A 13,963-nucleotide genomic window follows, 5' to 3' on the forward strand; every position below is an offset into this window, starting at 1 on the left:
AAAACATCAATTGGTATTTCCTCCCAAGTGTACTTAATTAAATCAAACAAATCATGCTGATTAGATGGTTTCCAAACACTAATTTTTCTCTTAACATGTTCCCAAAGATGTTCGATTGGGTTCAGGTCCGGAGATTGTGACGGCTATTTCAAGATACGAACTTTCTTTTGAGCCAAAAATTCTGTGATTAGCTTGGAGGTGTGTTTTGGATTGTTGTCGTGTTGGAAAGTCCAACCATTTGTCTTTAGCATTTGGCAGCATTATATCTTTGATTATTCCTTTATACATGTTTTGGTCCATAATGCCTTGAACTCGATAGATTGGACCTACTCCATCACGGTTAAAACATGACCAAACCGTTCCAGAACCACCACCATGCTTTAATGTAGGAACTACTTAACATCATTTTGAAGACCTATTGGATGTCAAACATATTTAATACCATCGGAATTAAACATATTAAACTTTGACTCATCACTCCATAGTATTTTTGACCCTTAGTTTGCTGTCCAATTTAGATATTCTTTAGCGAATTTTAACCCTGCTCTACGATTTTTTGCAGAAACAAAATGTTTATTAACAGGACAACAGCCAAAAAGGTTGTTTTGTCTTAAGCGATGCTTTACTGTTGCATAAGAGCAAGAAATTTGATGTGACTGTGTAAATTCTCTATGAATTTCTTTAGCACTTTTGCGCAGATCTGTCTTTGACGATCTTACTACAACATTATCTTGGCAAAAAGTTGTTGATTTCAGGTGTCCTGACTTTGTTGAAACTTGGAAGTGACTTCGTTGTTGAAAAACTTTTAATGTATAACCAACTGTTGATTGCAGAATGTTCATATCTATTAAATTTTGTTGCACAGTCTTACTGTTATTAGAGGCATGTACAATCAACTTTTTCACTGCCTTGCTTAAATATTTATTATGTCCCATTGCAAATTATTGATCATTGAATGTTTTTATAAAAATCTGCCTTCAGAAAAATCATTTCCATTCTTTTAATTTTGAGTAATTACTCTGAAAAGGGAATTTTTGTTTTGTTTTTCATAATTGCAGTATAATTTGACACACTTATACGAAATTTCATTTTAAAATGTTAACTTAATGAGAAATTATAACAAAAAAGGTGTTTGTCCAATTACTTTTGGATGCTACTGTATATATATTTGTATGTATATATATATATATATATATATATATATATATATATATGTATATTAATATAAAGTAGTAAGTTAGTAGTAAAATAAAAGTAGATATAAAAATGTAATTTGTATGATCCTGATAGAATAGAATATTTTGATATATTCTATATTGTTATATATTATATAACAAGTATAAGTTGGGTTTAAATAGAAGTTTGCTTTATTAGTTTATCTTTTTTTAGTACTGTCCAATTCCTACTATTCAATATCCACAACTTGAAAATGAGCTTTTTTGTAACATATACTATCTTCGACATTTATGTGATACAGTCAAATATCCTGATTGGCCTATTCAAGAGCCAGTATGTAAACTTTCATTATCTTTTGCTTTATTATTTTTACTTATAAATTGGATATTTTTTGCAAAGTTTATTTTTATTTAAAGGTCAAATTGTTGAAGGATATATTAGATGCTTGGAAAACTGAAGTGGAGAAAAAGCCGTCGACATATTCCTCAGCTCAAGCTTATGAGATTTTGGGGCTGTCATCAGACAAACAGTAAGAAAAAGTGTTAACTTCTCTTAAAATTTATATTTTCATTTCTTTATGAGTGGTTATATTTTAGACATGATGATTCAGCAATTCGAAAAGCGTATTTCAAGATGGCACAAAAGTATCATCCGGATAAAAATCCAGAAGGAAGAGTAAGTTTGTTTATGTTTATATATTTTTTTTATATGTCTGTATAATGAAACACATTTTTATTTGTCTACGTTTATCTTTAGGATATCTTTGAAGAAGTAGCTAAAGCTTATGAGTATTTATGTAGTAAAGCCGCAAAAAAAAATACTAGTGGTCCAGATCCATTAAATATTACCTTAATTCTTCAATCTCAAAGTATATTATTTAAAAGATATAAAGATGGTATGTTTTTAATTAATTAGAAATATTTTTATTTTAAAATCTACAAGTATTTATGTAACTAAAGTTTTTTTTTTTTTTTTTTTTACATAAGTATAAAATTTTTTGATTATATTTTTTAACTGTTGTAATTTGGTAAACAATGACAAATGAGTTTTTTTTTTATAATCAATGATAAATAAGTTTTTCTTGTGACCAATGCTTCAACCAAATAGTAAGTAGTTAAGACTTTGTAACAAATGATGAGTTTTTTTAACATCAAATAAAATCAACAGAATTATTACAACAAAATTAATGATGTTTCTTAGTAACAACAAAGAGAGCTTATATTTGCTTTAATAAAAGCTTTTATATTATTTACTTTAATAAATGCTTTTATATTGTTTACTGATTTCAAAGCACTTTTTCAATATTATTAAATATAAAGTAGTATGTACAAAATTTTATGATTAAGTCCATTTTTAAAGATATTTTTACTTATATAATTTCTCCTTTTGTTTAATTTTTCAATTTCTTTCATTTATCAGTAGATAACATAAACTGAAGTTTTAGAATAAATTTTCTTTCTATAGTTTTACAACCTTATAAATACGCTGGTTATCCAATGCTTATAAAAACAATTCAAATGGAGACAGTTGACTCACAGTTGTTTGCTAAGGACACAGCAGTTCTTCCAGCAGCTTGCGAACTTGCTTATCACACAGTTAATTGTTCAGCACTAAATGCAGAGGAATTGCGTAGGGAAGATGGAATAGAGGTATTTTGATTGGCATGTTTATATTATTTTTCAAAAGAAAATATTTTTCCAATAAAAAGCTCGTTAAAGTTTTGATGATATTTAAGTTAAAAAAAGTTTTTATTTAAAAATATGAAAAAATAATCACAATAGTAATATGTCATGTTTTATGATATGTAGTCACATGAGCCTGGGATATCAATTTAAATTGTAATTATAATATTTATTGTTTTGTTAAGTTATAATTAAATTTCAAATTTTAATAAAAATTGAATTAATGTGTGTATATATACATATATATATATATATATATATATATATATATATATATATATATATATATATATATATATATATATATATATATATATATATATATATATATATATATATATATATATATATATATATATATTTATATCAACCCTCAGAATTAAGAAAAATGAGGTCTGCAATAAATTGCCGACCTCAAAATCTTAGAGGCCGGCATCAGGTCGGCAAAAAAAAAATTAAAACAAAGGGTTTACCATAAAACATAGAAATAAGATCAACAATTTTTCGCTTTCACACTTTTGAGACCCTAATTCCGAGGGCTGATATATATATATATATATATATATATATATATATATATATATATATATATATATATATATATATATATATATATATATATATAAATTAATCCTAACTGAATTGAAATAGGTATGATTTCAAATAAGTTTGATTTGTAATGAACGCTTCATTATACTCATATATTTATATATTTTTTGTTGTTACTATTAAAAGGTACTTCAAGAAACATATTCTCGTTGTGTTGGTATTTTAAGTCAATCATCAACACCTAATGATCTTCCGGTACAAATTTGCTCACATGTAACTCGTTGTTACACTGTTGCTGCGCAGTTTGAAGGATGTCAGGAAAAAATTACTGAGCTTCCTAGTATAGTTAAAGATATGTGCAAGATTTTATTCTTTAAGGTTGTTATTTATTTTCTAAACAATATTTAATGTAATATTAATATATTTAATATACTATTTATTTATATAGTAATCATTTAAAATAATATTTTTTTATAATTATTATAAATACCACCACTGTACAAAGATGTAATAAAATCATTACTAAAAAAGGCATCAAGCAATTTAACTCTGTGACAAGTTGAGAGCGTGTAACTTTGGTGACAAGTTGCTTTTTCATAAGTGCTAAAAGTTTAAGCAACATATGCTTAATAATGCACCGTCTGGATCTCTTGGTCTTGCAAGTTCAACTGAATAGATAAATACAGAGTTATTTGCAGAAGTAATTCGACATTTCATATCAAAAACATTCTCGTTAAAAGAAAATCCATCTCTGCTTATTTTTGATAATCATGAGAGTCACTTATCTATAAAAGCTCTTGATCTTGCATAATGGTGTTATTATTCTTACTATACCACCACATAGTAGTCACAAAATGCAGCCCTTAGATGTCTCTGTATTTGCCCTTATTCAAAGTTTATTATAATGACACAGTAAAATCTTGGCTTCTAAATCATCCTTGAGTGCCAATCACTATTTACAAAATTGCATCTTGTGTTAACATCGCACATGAAAAAAGTTTTACTATTACAAAGATTGAAAGTGGATTTAGGAAAAGTGGAATATTTCCTTTTGACAAGAATGTATTTTCAGAAGTAGATTTTTTATGTAGTGTTGTTACTGATAGAAACAATCCAAGTACATATCAAGCAAATACTGGAGAAACTCTGAATACTAATAATTTGTTACTCTCACCAGAAAAGCTTCGAGAGCCTTTTGTCAGTTCTGAGCCAAGTACAAGTCAAGCCAATGATTCTGAAGTTATTAACTTTGTAAACCCTTTTCAGTTTAAAAGATTTCCAAAGGCCGCTGAAAGAAAAAAAGAAAACCTCGTGAGAAAGCTAGCAGTATAATAGTAACAGACCAAAAAAAAACTCAAATTAAAAGAAAAAAAAGTAAGATAAAGAAACAACTATCTTATCAGAAGAAGAAAAAAGTTTTAGAAAGTGATTTATTAAATGATGAACATGATTCCTATTATTAATTTTAAGATATTATATTTCTAAAGACTTGTGTCTTTAGAAAAAGTTGTTTCTTTTTTTTTTTGTATGAATTTTTTGTGTTGTTTTCCTACATTTTATAATTTTTTTATTATCCTGTTTCATGGTGCCCCATAGACTGTATCGAGGTACCCCATAGGTGGGCTACCTTAATGCAAAATTCAAATTTTACTCAATAAGTTTCTACGAGTTCGACCTCTTTTATTTTGTTAATTTAAGAATTTAATTTTGAAAGTATAATATTACTACAAATTGCATTAATCGCTCAAAAAAAAGCGTGTTTGAAAATGTAGTTACAAAACAAAAACAAAAAGTGTTTCATGGTGCCCCACTCTCCCCTAAAGTTTGAAATTGTTTTTAATTTAGAAAATTATATTAAACAATGTTTTACTATTTTCTGTTTAGAAACTAACAAATCTAAGTTGTATTGTTTCTGAATGCATCTCAAGTTTCTCAATAGATTTCTGGCTACAAACTCATCTACTTCAGGTAATTTTGAAATCAATTCTTTTTCCAGTTTTTAGCTATTTTAATGGTTTCAATAATTTTGAAATTTTTAGTTAACTTGGAAGTTGGAACTTGGAAGTTCTCAGTTAATAATTAAAATCCTAAATATCAGATAAAAAAAATTTATATCAATACTATTATAGTCAAAAATTTATATCAATAATGTTACTATTATAGTCAGGAGCATTGTGGCATCTTCTTCAGTTTTTATTCAAATATGATTACACCTTGGCAGAAAGTGGAGTTGATGCATGCAGTGATTCTAATCAACAAGTATTTTATTCAATTTATTTTCTTAAAACTTTTTTTTTAATTTCTATCATTTTGTTTTTACCTCTAACATACTGTAAAAAATATGCCCTTGTTTGGTTAAGTTAATTAAGTTCTGTAATTTAATGTAACTAAAATAACTTTGTTCAACATTTTAAATAGCTTGTTTCTGTTACCATTAATTTTTAGTTGCTTGGTTAACAATTTTTTAGAAGAATTTAGAAGCTAATGTATTTTTTAAATGATGAAAGTAATGGCAGTCATGTAATTTTTATTTAAATATTAAAATACTTTATAATAAAAAATAAGCAACATTTTAAATGTAAATCTTTAAAAGGGAAAAATAAAATTCAGGCTGCGTAGTTATACAAACATTTTTTAGAAATTTTTAGCGTTAACTCTAATACTTGCATTTTTTATTTATTTTTTTAGTTTTAATTTGTTTAAATTTAATTTTAAATAAAAGTTTTTTTAATTTTGATTTTTAATTACAATTTTTAATTACATTTTCACTTAAGTTTATATTTTATACTTTTACCTGATTGTATCATTAAATTTGCTTTTTTTTGAATTTAATTCACTGAACTCAGTTCAATGAATTAAAATGGCTGTTGCTACTAACAATGCTATCTGTTAACTGCTTTTCCGTAACAAAATGCAACTTGTTGCTACTGCTGGAAATTCTTTGGAGCAAACTCTATGTCATTATCTCCTGTAAATTCAGCAATAGAAGGTCTATAGAAGCTGTATATGTATCCTCGATATAACCTTTACTTGATAAAGTTTTGTAATACACCCAGAGGCTTGTGGTGTAATACACCCATAGGCTTGTGAAGAGAGAGAGTATCAAAGGTGCAGTGTAAAACTTTTTTTAAAGTTCATTTATTTTTCGAAAGTGTATGTTTTTTAGGCCTATTAGTAATAGGCTTTAAGATTAATAACATTAATCTCTTTAGATATAGATATGATCTATAGATGGAGATAATCTCTTTAGATGTAGATATGATCTATATATAGAGATAATCTCTTTAGATATAATTGTATGTATAATTATATCATTTATAGAGATCAATCGTCTTTAAAAAATACAATTTACAATAAGGCAATAATACATTATTATATATTATATAATAATGAATTCTATTATAATACATATTTATGTGATTTTTATTGCTTAAGAAAACTTTAACTATTTATAGACATTATTTGTTTTTCACTTTTGAAAATGAAAATGGAATCACTTTTGAATGGAATATGCTTACTAGGGATTTAACTGGAATGCTCTAAATTAGTGAAACCAAAACAATTATATCTTTTTCACCAGCTCTGTGGACAATGCTGCTCAATCTTATCACTTATGGCATGCCCACAACTTCTTTTTCAAATGCTGTAGCAAACTTTGTGTGGCAGTGTTGCAGAGGTGCTCTCTTCACAAGTGAGAAATTCCAAGTTCGATCTGCACCATGTCTCTGGTAGCACTGCACTTAACTTGTTTCTATGAGCAGCGGCTTTGTTTTTCAAGCTTCATGTTTTGGAGTTAAAGAGTTAAGAGAGGGTTGTTACTACAATTAAAGTAGCCTCCCCAACTGTAGTGGTCTTCTCAGCCTTTTTGGAGATGAATTACATTAAAAAAAAATTTGTTTGATATTTCTTTTCAAAAGTCTGAGAAGCATTCAAGCTGAACAAGTCGCTTTAGGTATAATACAAAATAAAATGAATGCAGAATGCATTTCAAAAGGGGCAAGGTTTTCTTTATCAACTGGCAGAAACCCATTGGTTATATTATCTAACAAGATAAATACACAATAAAGCAAATATAAACAGTTATTAAAGAAATTCAATTTGTATTAGAACTTTCTAATAAAAAAAATCAAACATCTATAATTCTATCTAACATTTTATCCTTCATCTTCATCTACTCTTAGGAAAGGAAAAGGGAATAAGAATGTTGTAGAACTTAATATTTTTGGCAATTTAAATGGTCTTGCAGAATCAATATTACATTTTTATTATGTAGAAAAGGTAATTTATTATTAATCACAAAAGTTTTATAATGTTTTTAGATTTTGAAATGATATATTATATAATGGTACTATATTGTACTGGCACTATATAGGGCAGAAATTGATTCTATATTAAGGCTCCAATATAAAACCCTTTAAGTAAGGGTAATGATAAGCTTTTAAATCTTGAATTTTTACTGTGACCCTACATTCGCAGGTAGAGTCACAGTAAAAATACTGATCTGCAAATTAGGTTAAAAAGTTAACTTTTACTGAGCTAAAAGTATTAAAACAATAATGAATACGAATTATTACAACAATAACAAGAATGAATACGAATTATTACAACAATAATAACAAGAATGAATACGAATTATTACAACAATAATAACAAGAATGAATATGGAAGTTATGGTAATTTCAGTAAAGTTGTTGAGAGCTGTTTAAAGTTGTTAAGACCTATTCAGAATGGAAATGTTATCACCGAGAAAAGTTTATCAAATAACAAAATACATAGACTTCAAAACTAGTAAAACTAAATGAAACATTATTGACTTTGTGAATATTAAAGGAATATGCAAGAAGCTACTATGGAGTAATGTTGGTGCTCTGTCTTAAGATATTGTTTAACTTTCCCAGAAACTCAGACCATAAAATAAACTTAAAAAATATAATTGTATCAAATTATAACTAAAAAGAAAATATGCATAAACATTTTTGAAAAAAATATTTTGAAACATGTTTATAAACATGCAATCTGACATATATGTTACTTTGTGCAGAATTATATAATTGTAACACATATGTTACAATTATATAATTGTAACACATGTTACAATTATATAATTGTAACATGTGTTACAATTGGTATTGAAAAAAAAATTAAAATGTATAGACTAATTAATTATTCACAAAATCAAATTAGTTTTTTTTTTAAAAAAAAAAAAAGTTGTGTTGCAGTTAACATAAGAGTTGCACTTGAACTTCTTGTTGAAATATTTTGATCCTTATTTTTGGTATTGGAAATTATTTAACAATTACTTCTTTTAATTTATTTTATATTATTTTAGATTTATAAAGTTTTTGTTGCGTGTTGAACAACAAAAATCTGTAAAAATATTAAGTCAAAGAAAAAAGTTAAGTTTAAGTCAAATCAAAGAAAAAATCAGTTGACCTAATTTTTCTTGACTTTGCAAAGGTATTCGATAAAGTTTTGCATGTAAGGTTGCTGCAAAAGTTTGAAATGTATGGTATAGATGGCAATCTTTTCTACTGGATAAAAGCCTTCTTAACAAACCGCAAGTAGCATGTTATACTTGGAGATTCAAAATCTGACTGTATTGATGTAACTGGTGGGGTTCCCCAAGGTTCTGTGTTAGGACCAACCCTCTTTGTCATATTTGTTAATGACCTGCAAATTCATGTCAAGTCAGCCATTTGCAAAATGTATGCAGATGATACAAAGCTCATAAAAGTTGTTGAAAATAATGAAGACCGAGCAAGTTTACAATCTGATCTAGACAAGGTGGACGCAAACCTGGCTAATGGAGTTAAGTGTAAAAAAGTGTAAAGTTATGCATGTAAACTCTGGAACAATAAAATTTGATTATATTATGGATGAAATCAAAAATGACAACCAATAGAGTAGTTTTAGAAGTCACAAATTCAGAAAAATATCTAATCTAATTCAAGTCTCCGAGAATCATAAAATATGCTCAACAGTGCAATATAGCTGCAAACAAAGCAAATAATGTGCTTAGAAATCTTAAGCACGCATTTGTATCAAGAGACATTGACATTTGGAAAAAAATTTATACTGCATATATTAGACCACATCTGGAGTTTGCCATACAAGCTTAGAACCCTTACCTTGATAGTGCCATAAAAAAAATTGAAAAGGTACAACGCAATGCAACAAAAGTTCCTCAGGCTTTGAAAAATAAAGACTACAAAACTCGATGTAAAATCATGAAATTAACCACCCTTTAAGACAGACGGAAAAGAGGCAATCTTATTCAAATATATAATCTTCTCAACAATTTAAACCTAATTGATTGGCACCTAATGCCTTGCAGCATAGCACCCAGAGCTCAACATCAAATCAAATTTCATCGCGAAATCAGACATAAGTTTTTTAACAACCGTGTAGTCAATGACTGGAATGCATTGCCAGATAATGTCATCCAGGCAACATCAGTTGATAAATTTAAACAACTACTAATATTTTTATTTTTTTATTTTATTGTAATGGGTGTCTAAAATGCTCAAACCCTCTCGCTTTTACTCTTTTTCACCATTTGTGACTTTTAGCACTTTGTTCTAAACTTGTTCTAAAATTGTTCTATTTAGGGTTATTTAGCACTTTGTTCTGATTTTAAAAAATGCTCAATTATATTATTATAAGATAAATGCTCTTAAATAAAAAAGGTTTAGTCGAGTGAAAAGACAGAGTTTGTTGGTTTCTTTTTTGTCTTTTTTCTTAGTAATAAGATCAGATCCATGTAAGGGAATGTTAGACCTTTTTTTGTACTATTAAAAATCTTTAAACTATTAAAAAATGTTTTTCTTTCATTTTTCCTTAATGTTTTTTTACTATTTGATAAAGTTTAACAAAAATTTAAACAATTAACAAAAAGTTTTAAACAGTTTTAAATCAAAAGCTTTATAGACTCAAAAAAACGTAAAAGATTAACAATTAAGCGGGGATCGCACTTAAATTATGTCACAATTTTTGACTTTTGACCCCCTTCCCACCTCCCGCTTAAGAGTGGCATAATTTATAGGCGTACATAAAGGGAAACACCAAGTTAATAACATCAGGCTATTGGAGTAAAATTATTTTTTATTAGATAAGTTCTTGTGACAAAAAAAAAAAAATTTTTTTAAATCTTAATAAATAATTCTTTATAATAATTCTCTAATTTTGAAAAGCTTGAAAATCTTGAAAAGCTTGTAATTTTGAAGTTGTTTTCTATTATTTTTTTTTATATATAAAATATATATTTTTTATATTCTTTTTGTATTCAGTATCAAACATTCAAGTTAAATAAAAGTTAAAGTGTATTCAATAAGTAAATAATAAGTATATAAATATTCAATAAGTAAATAATAAGTAATATAAAATAATAAACTACTACAGTATTATGAAAATAATAATAGTTTGTTTTGATAATTTGGCCACAGCTAGTAATATGTTTTGAAAATTTGGGCATTATAAAAATGTGCTAAAAAAACTTAACAAAGAACAAAAAAATTTTTAAATCTTAATTTAAAATAAGAATAGAAATTTTAACAAAGGAGAAAATAAAAAGAACTTAACTAAAATTAATATACAAAAACTAACAATATAACTCAACTAAAATAAAAAGCTAAAACTCTAAAATTATTGAAATCAATTTTTTAATTACGTTCAAATAATTTCAAGTAGTTTCTAATAACTTCAGATTCTTATAAAAAAATCTTTAAAGCAACAATTGTTTTTTATATTGTTTAAGAAAATTGATAGAAATTTTAAAAGATTAACATTTATCCTAGCAAATATACTTAGCTAAATAAAAAAGAACCCATTTCTAGTGCAAAAGATACAGTTTGCAAATTTCATCTAGATATTTCTGAAAGTACTGTATAAAAATGTTTGGATAAAGTAGTATTGTATGGTTATTGTGCAGCAAAAAAACCATTTATATAGGCAAAAAACCAAAGTCTATGTTTAGAGTTAGCAAAGGCTCACAAAAATTGGATAAAAGAACAGTGAAGAAAAATCTTATGGTCAAATGAGCCTAAGTTTAACATAAATGGTTTTTAAGCACACTCATGAAAAACATAAACCACTACAGTAGTTTACTTAGTTATACTGTGTTAAAACTAGATAGTGGAGGTAATAATAGATTTTTAAGGATTTTGTTAATCTGATGAAAAAGATAATTTATGAATAACTTATTAACTCAAATAAATTTTCTTTATATGAAAAACAAATAAGGCTTAGAATGTGCTTGATAAATGGGAACTACAACGAAATGTGAAAAGTACACAACTCAATTATTTACAAAAATGAAAGAATTTTGAGCATCCTATAAAACTATTTTAGACAAAATAGTTCCCTTACATACAACTAAAAACTTAAAACTGAAGTAAGTTCAACTGACTTAAGTCTTTTAACTTAGTTGAATTGCTTACAATTTAACTATATAGTCTGAACATTTTTCTGCAAGATTAACAATATTTATAGTTAATTTTATTTAAAGTTATTTGATGAGATATGACTTTTAATATAGTATATAATAATAATAATAATAAACCCTAACCATTAACAATAATACAATATCCTGGCTAATAATATAATACCCTAGCCAATAATATATTACCTTAACCAATAATATAATACTCTAATCAATAATATAACATTCTAACTATTAAGGTAACCCTGTCCCTAACCAATGTGCTTTTCTAACCAATAATATAAGCCTTTAACTAATAGTAAAATTCTAATTTGCATCTAGTTAGAGCTTGATTTGATTTGAGTTATTTTGTCTTGTTTTGTCAACAAGCTATTTTAGAAAGAGTTGAACAGCTCAGACAAAATATTCTAAGCTATTTTGAGGCCAAACTATTAAATTGAGCATGACATTTTTTTCCAAGTAAGTCTATAAAAAAATTTTCAAGGCAAGCAAAAAAGAAAATATACAATAAATTACTTTACCTAAAATTATGCCAATATGATGTTTTTGCAAAAATGGTGTTGATTGCTGCAGTTCTTTTTAATTGTTTAGGAGGTATGTAATAATCTTGCAAGATTAAGCATCAAAGCGTTGGCTAGAATGGCTGGATATTTTGGTGATTTTTTATTTTAGTTTTGATAGTTTTGAGTTGCCTCATGCATTTTTTTTTGTTTTACAATTTTTATGAAGTTGAAATTAATGAAGAATTTGTTTAGAAGGGGAATTAGCAACTCCGGAAAATCCTGCTGTGCAAAAAGCACTTTGTGCAATGCTAACACCATTTATTGCAAGAAAATTAGGTAAAGAAGAGCCACATGAGGTAATTGTTTATAATTAAAGTAATTGTAACAAAATTGGTTTGTTTGTTTTTTGACATTTTGGTATATTTTAAACCATATTTTTAAATTAGGTATTAAAGTTATTAAATTCAAACACGGAGAATCCATATCTGATATGGGACAATGGTACAAGAGCTGAACTTATCGAGTACCTTGAAGCAAATCAAAAGGAAAAGAGTGATGCGGTAAAAAATTTTAATATAAAAATGGACTGCAGAAAGTTTTATTTATCTTTTTGCAAAATTTTCCTTAAATTTGTTGCAAATCTTTTGCAACAAATGTTACTTGTTGTTTAATGTATAATAAAATTTCACAAACAATCCAAAGTTTATTTATTCAAAAGTTCAACAAAATCTTTTATTATTATATTTTATTGTTTACAAATTTATTTATAATTGCTGTTATTCAAATATATTTAAAAATATTTTATGAATTCAAAATTTTTTAAATCAATATTTTAGAAAGATCAAACATTTGGAGCAGAATTTGTGTTTACTATTCACAGTAAAGAATTAATTGTTGGAGAAATCTTTGTTCGTATCTATAATGAGCAGCCTACATTTCCAATTCTGGTTTGTTTTTTTTATTTGATTGTATAAATGTTATATAAAAAATATTCATTTTTATACCAATATATAAATATTTTTTAATTCTTTCTTTTAGAAAGATTTTATAGTTGTTTTTTTTTATTATTATTTTGTTATTATTGAAAAGAGATGAATCTAAGAAATAGTTTAATTTAGTTTAATTTATTGTTTGAGCCTTAAAACTGGTTTGTTGTAAGTCAGAGATAAATCTTTTATACTGGTCTTTATACATGCAAAGTACTTAACATAAGACATATTTAATACAGTCTTTTAGATTATACCCATAGTGACAGTATCGTCTATTATATGGAATTGAATAAGGTAAAGAAATTTGAAAAAATCAACAAACTTTTGTGAGTTTAAAGTTCTCTGAAGAAAATCAAATTGTTTATGAAAATGAAAAACAATTTTTTAAAGAAAATTTTCTTTCTAAATGAACAAAAAAACAATTCTATGTCAAATTAATTTTTAGTATATCAATAATTAATAGGTTTTATTAAAATCAATTTTTTATAAAATTTGAAGTTACCAATAATATAATAATACCAATACCAATAATAAAACACTTGAGTGTTTAAATTACTTGATTTTGATAAATTAATTCTCTAAAAGACAAATATTGGCATTTTTAAACTTTTTAATTTGTCACCATTT

At 26.1% G+C, this 13,963-nt stretch overlaps 1 protein-coding gene across 1 annotated transcript in view; it reads left to right on the forward strand.

Annotated features, from left to right (window-relative positions):
* The window catches only part of LOC100209070 (dnaJ homolog subfamily C member 13), a 105,905-nt gene that overhangs the window by 66,143 nt on the left and 25,799 nt on the right, over positions 1-13,963 (forward strand). Inside the window, exons 36-47 of the mRNA XM_065799855.1 lie at positions 1,390-1,509; positions 1,593-1,705; positions 1,773-1,851; positions 1,933-2,071; positions 2,641-2,825; positions 3,594-3,785; positions 5,292-5,375; positions 5,571-5,666; positions 12,436-12,499; positions 12,600-12,703; positions 12,794-12,907; positions 13,184-13,294. Coding sequence (XP_065655927.1) covers positions 1,390-1,509; positions 1,593-1,705; positions 1,773-1,851; positions 1,933-2,071; positions 2,641-2,825; positions 3,594-3,785; positions 5,292-5,375; positions 5,571-5,666; positions 12,436-12,499; positions 12,600-12,703; positions 12,794-12,907; positions 13,184-13,294 — 1,401 coding nt within the window. The remainder of the gene's footprint in view (positions 1-1,389; positions 1,510-1,592; positions 1,706-1,772; positions 1,852-1,932; positions 2,072-2,640; positions 2,826-3,593; positions 3,786-5,291; positions 5,376-5,570; positions 5,667-12,435; positions 12,500-12,599; positions 12,704-12,793; positions 12,908-13,183; positions 13,295-13,963) is intronic.

The sequence above is a fragment of the Hydra vulgaris genome, chromosome 06 (assembly GCF_038396675.1).
Source record: "Hydra vulgaris chromosome 06, alternate assembly HydraT2T_AEP".
NCBI classification, from domain to species: Eukaryota; Metazoa; Cnidaria; class Hydrozoa; order Anthoathecata; family Hydridae; genus Hydra; species Hydra vulgaris.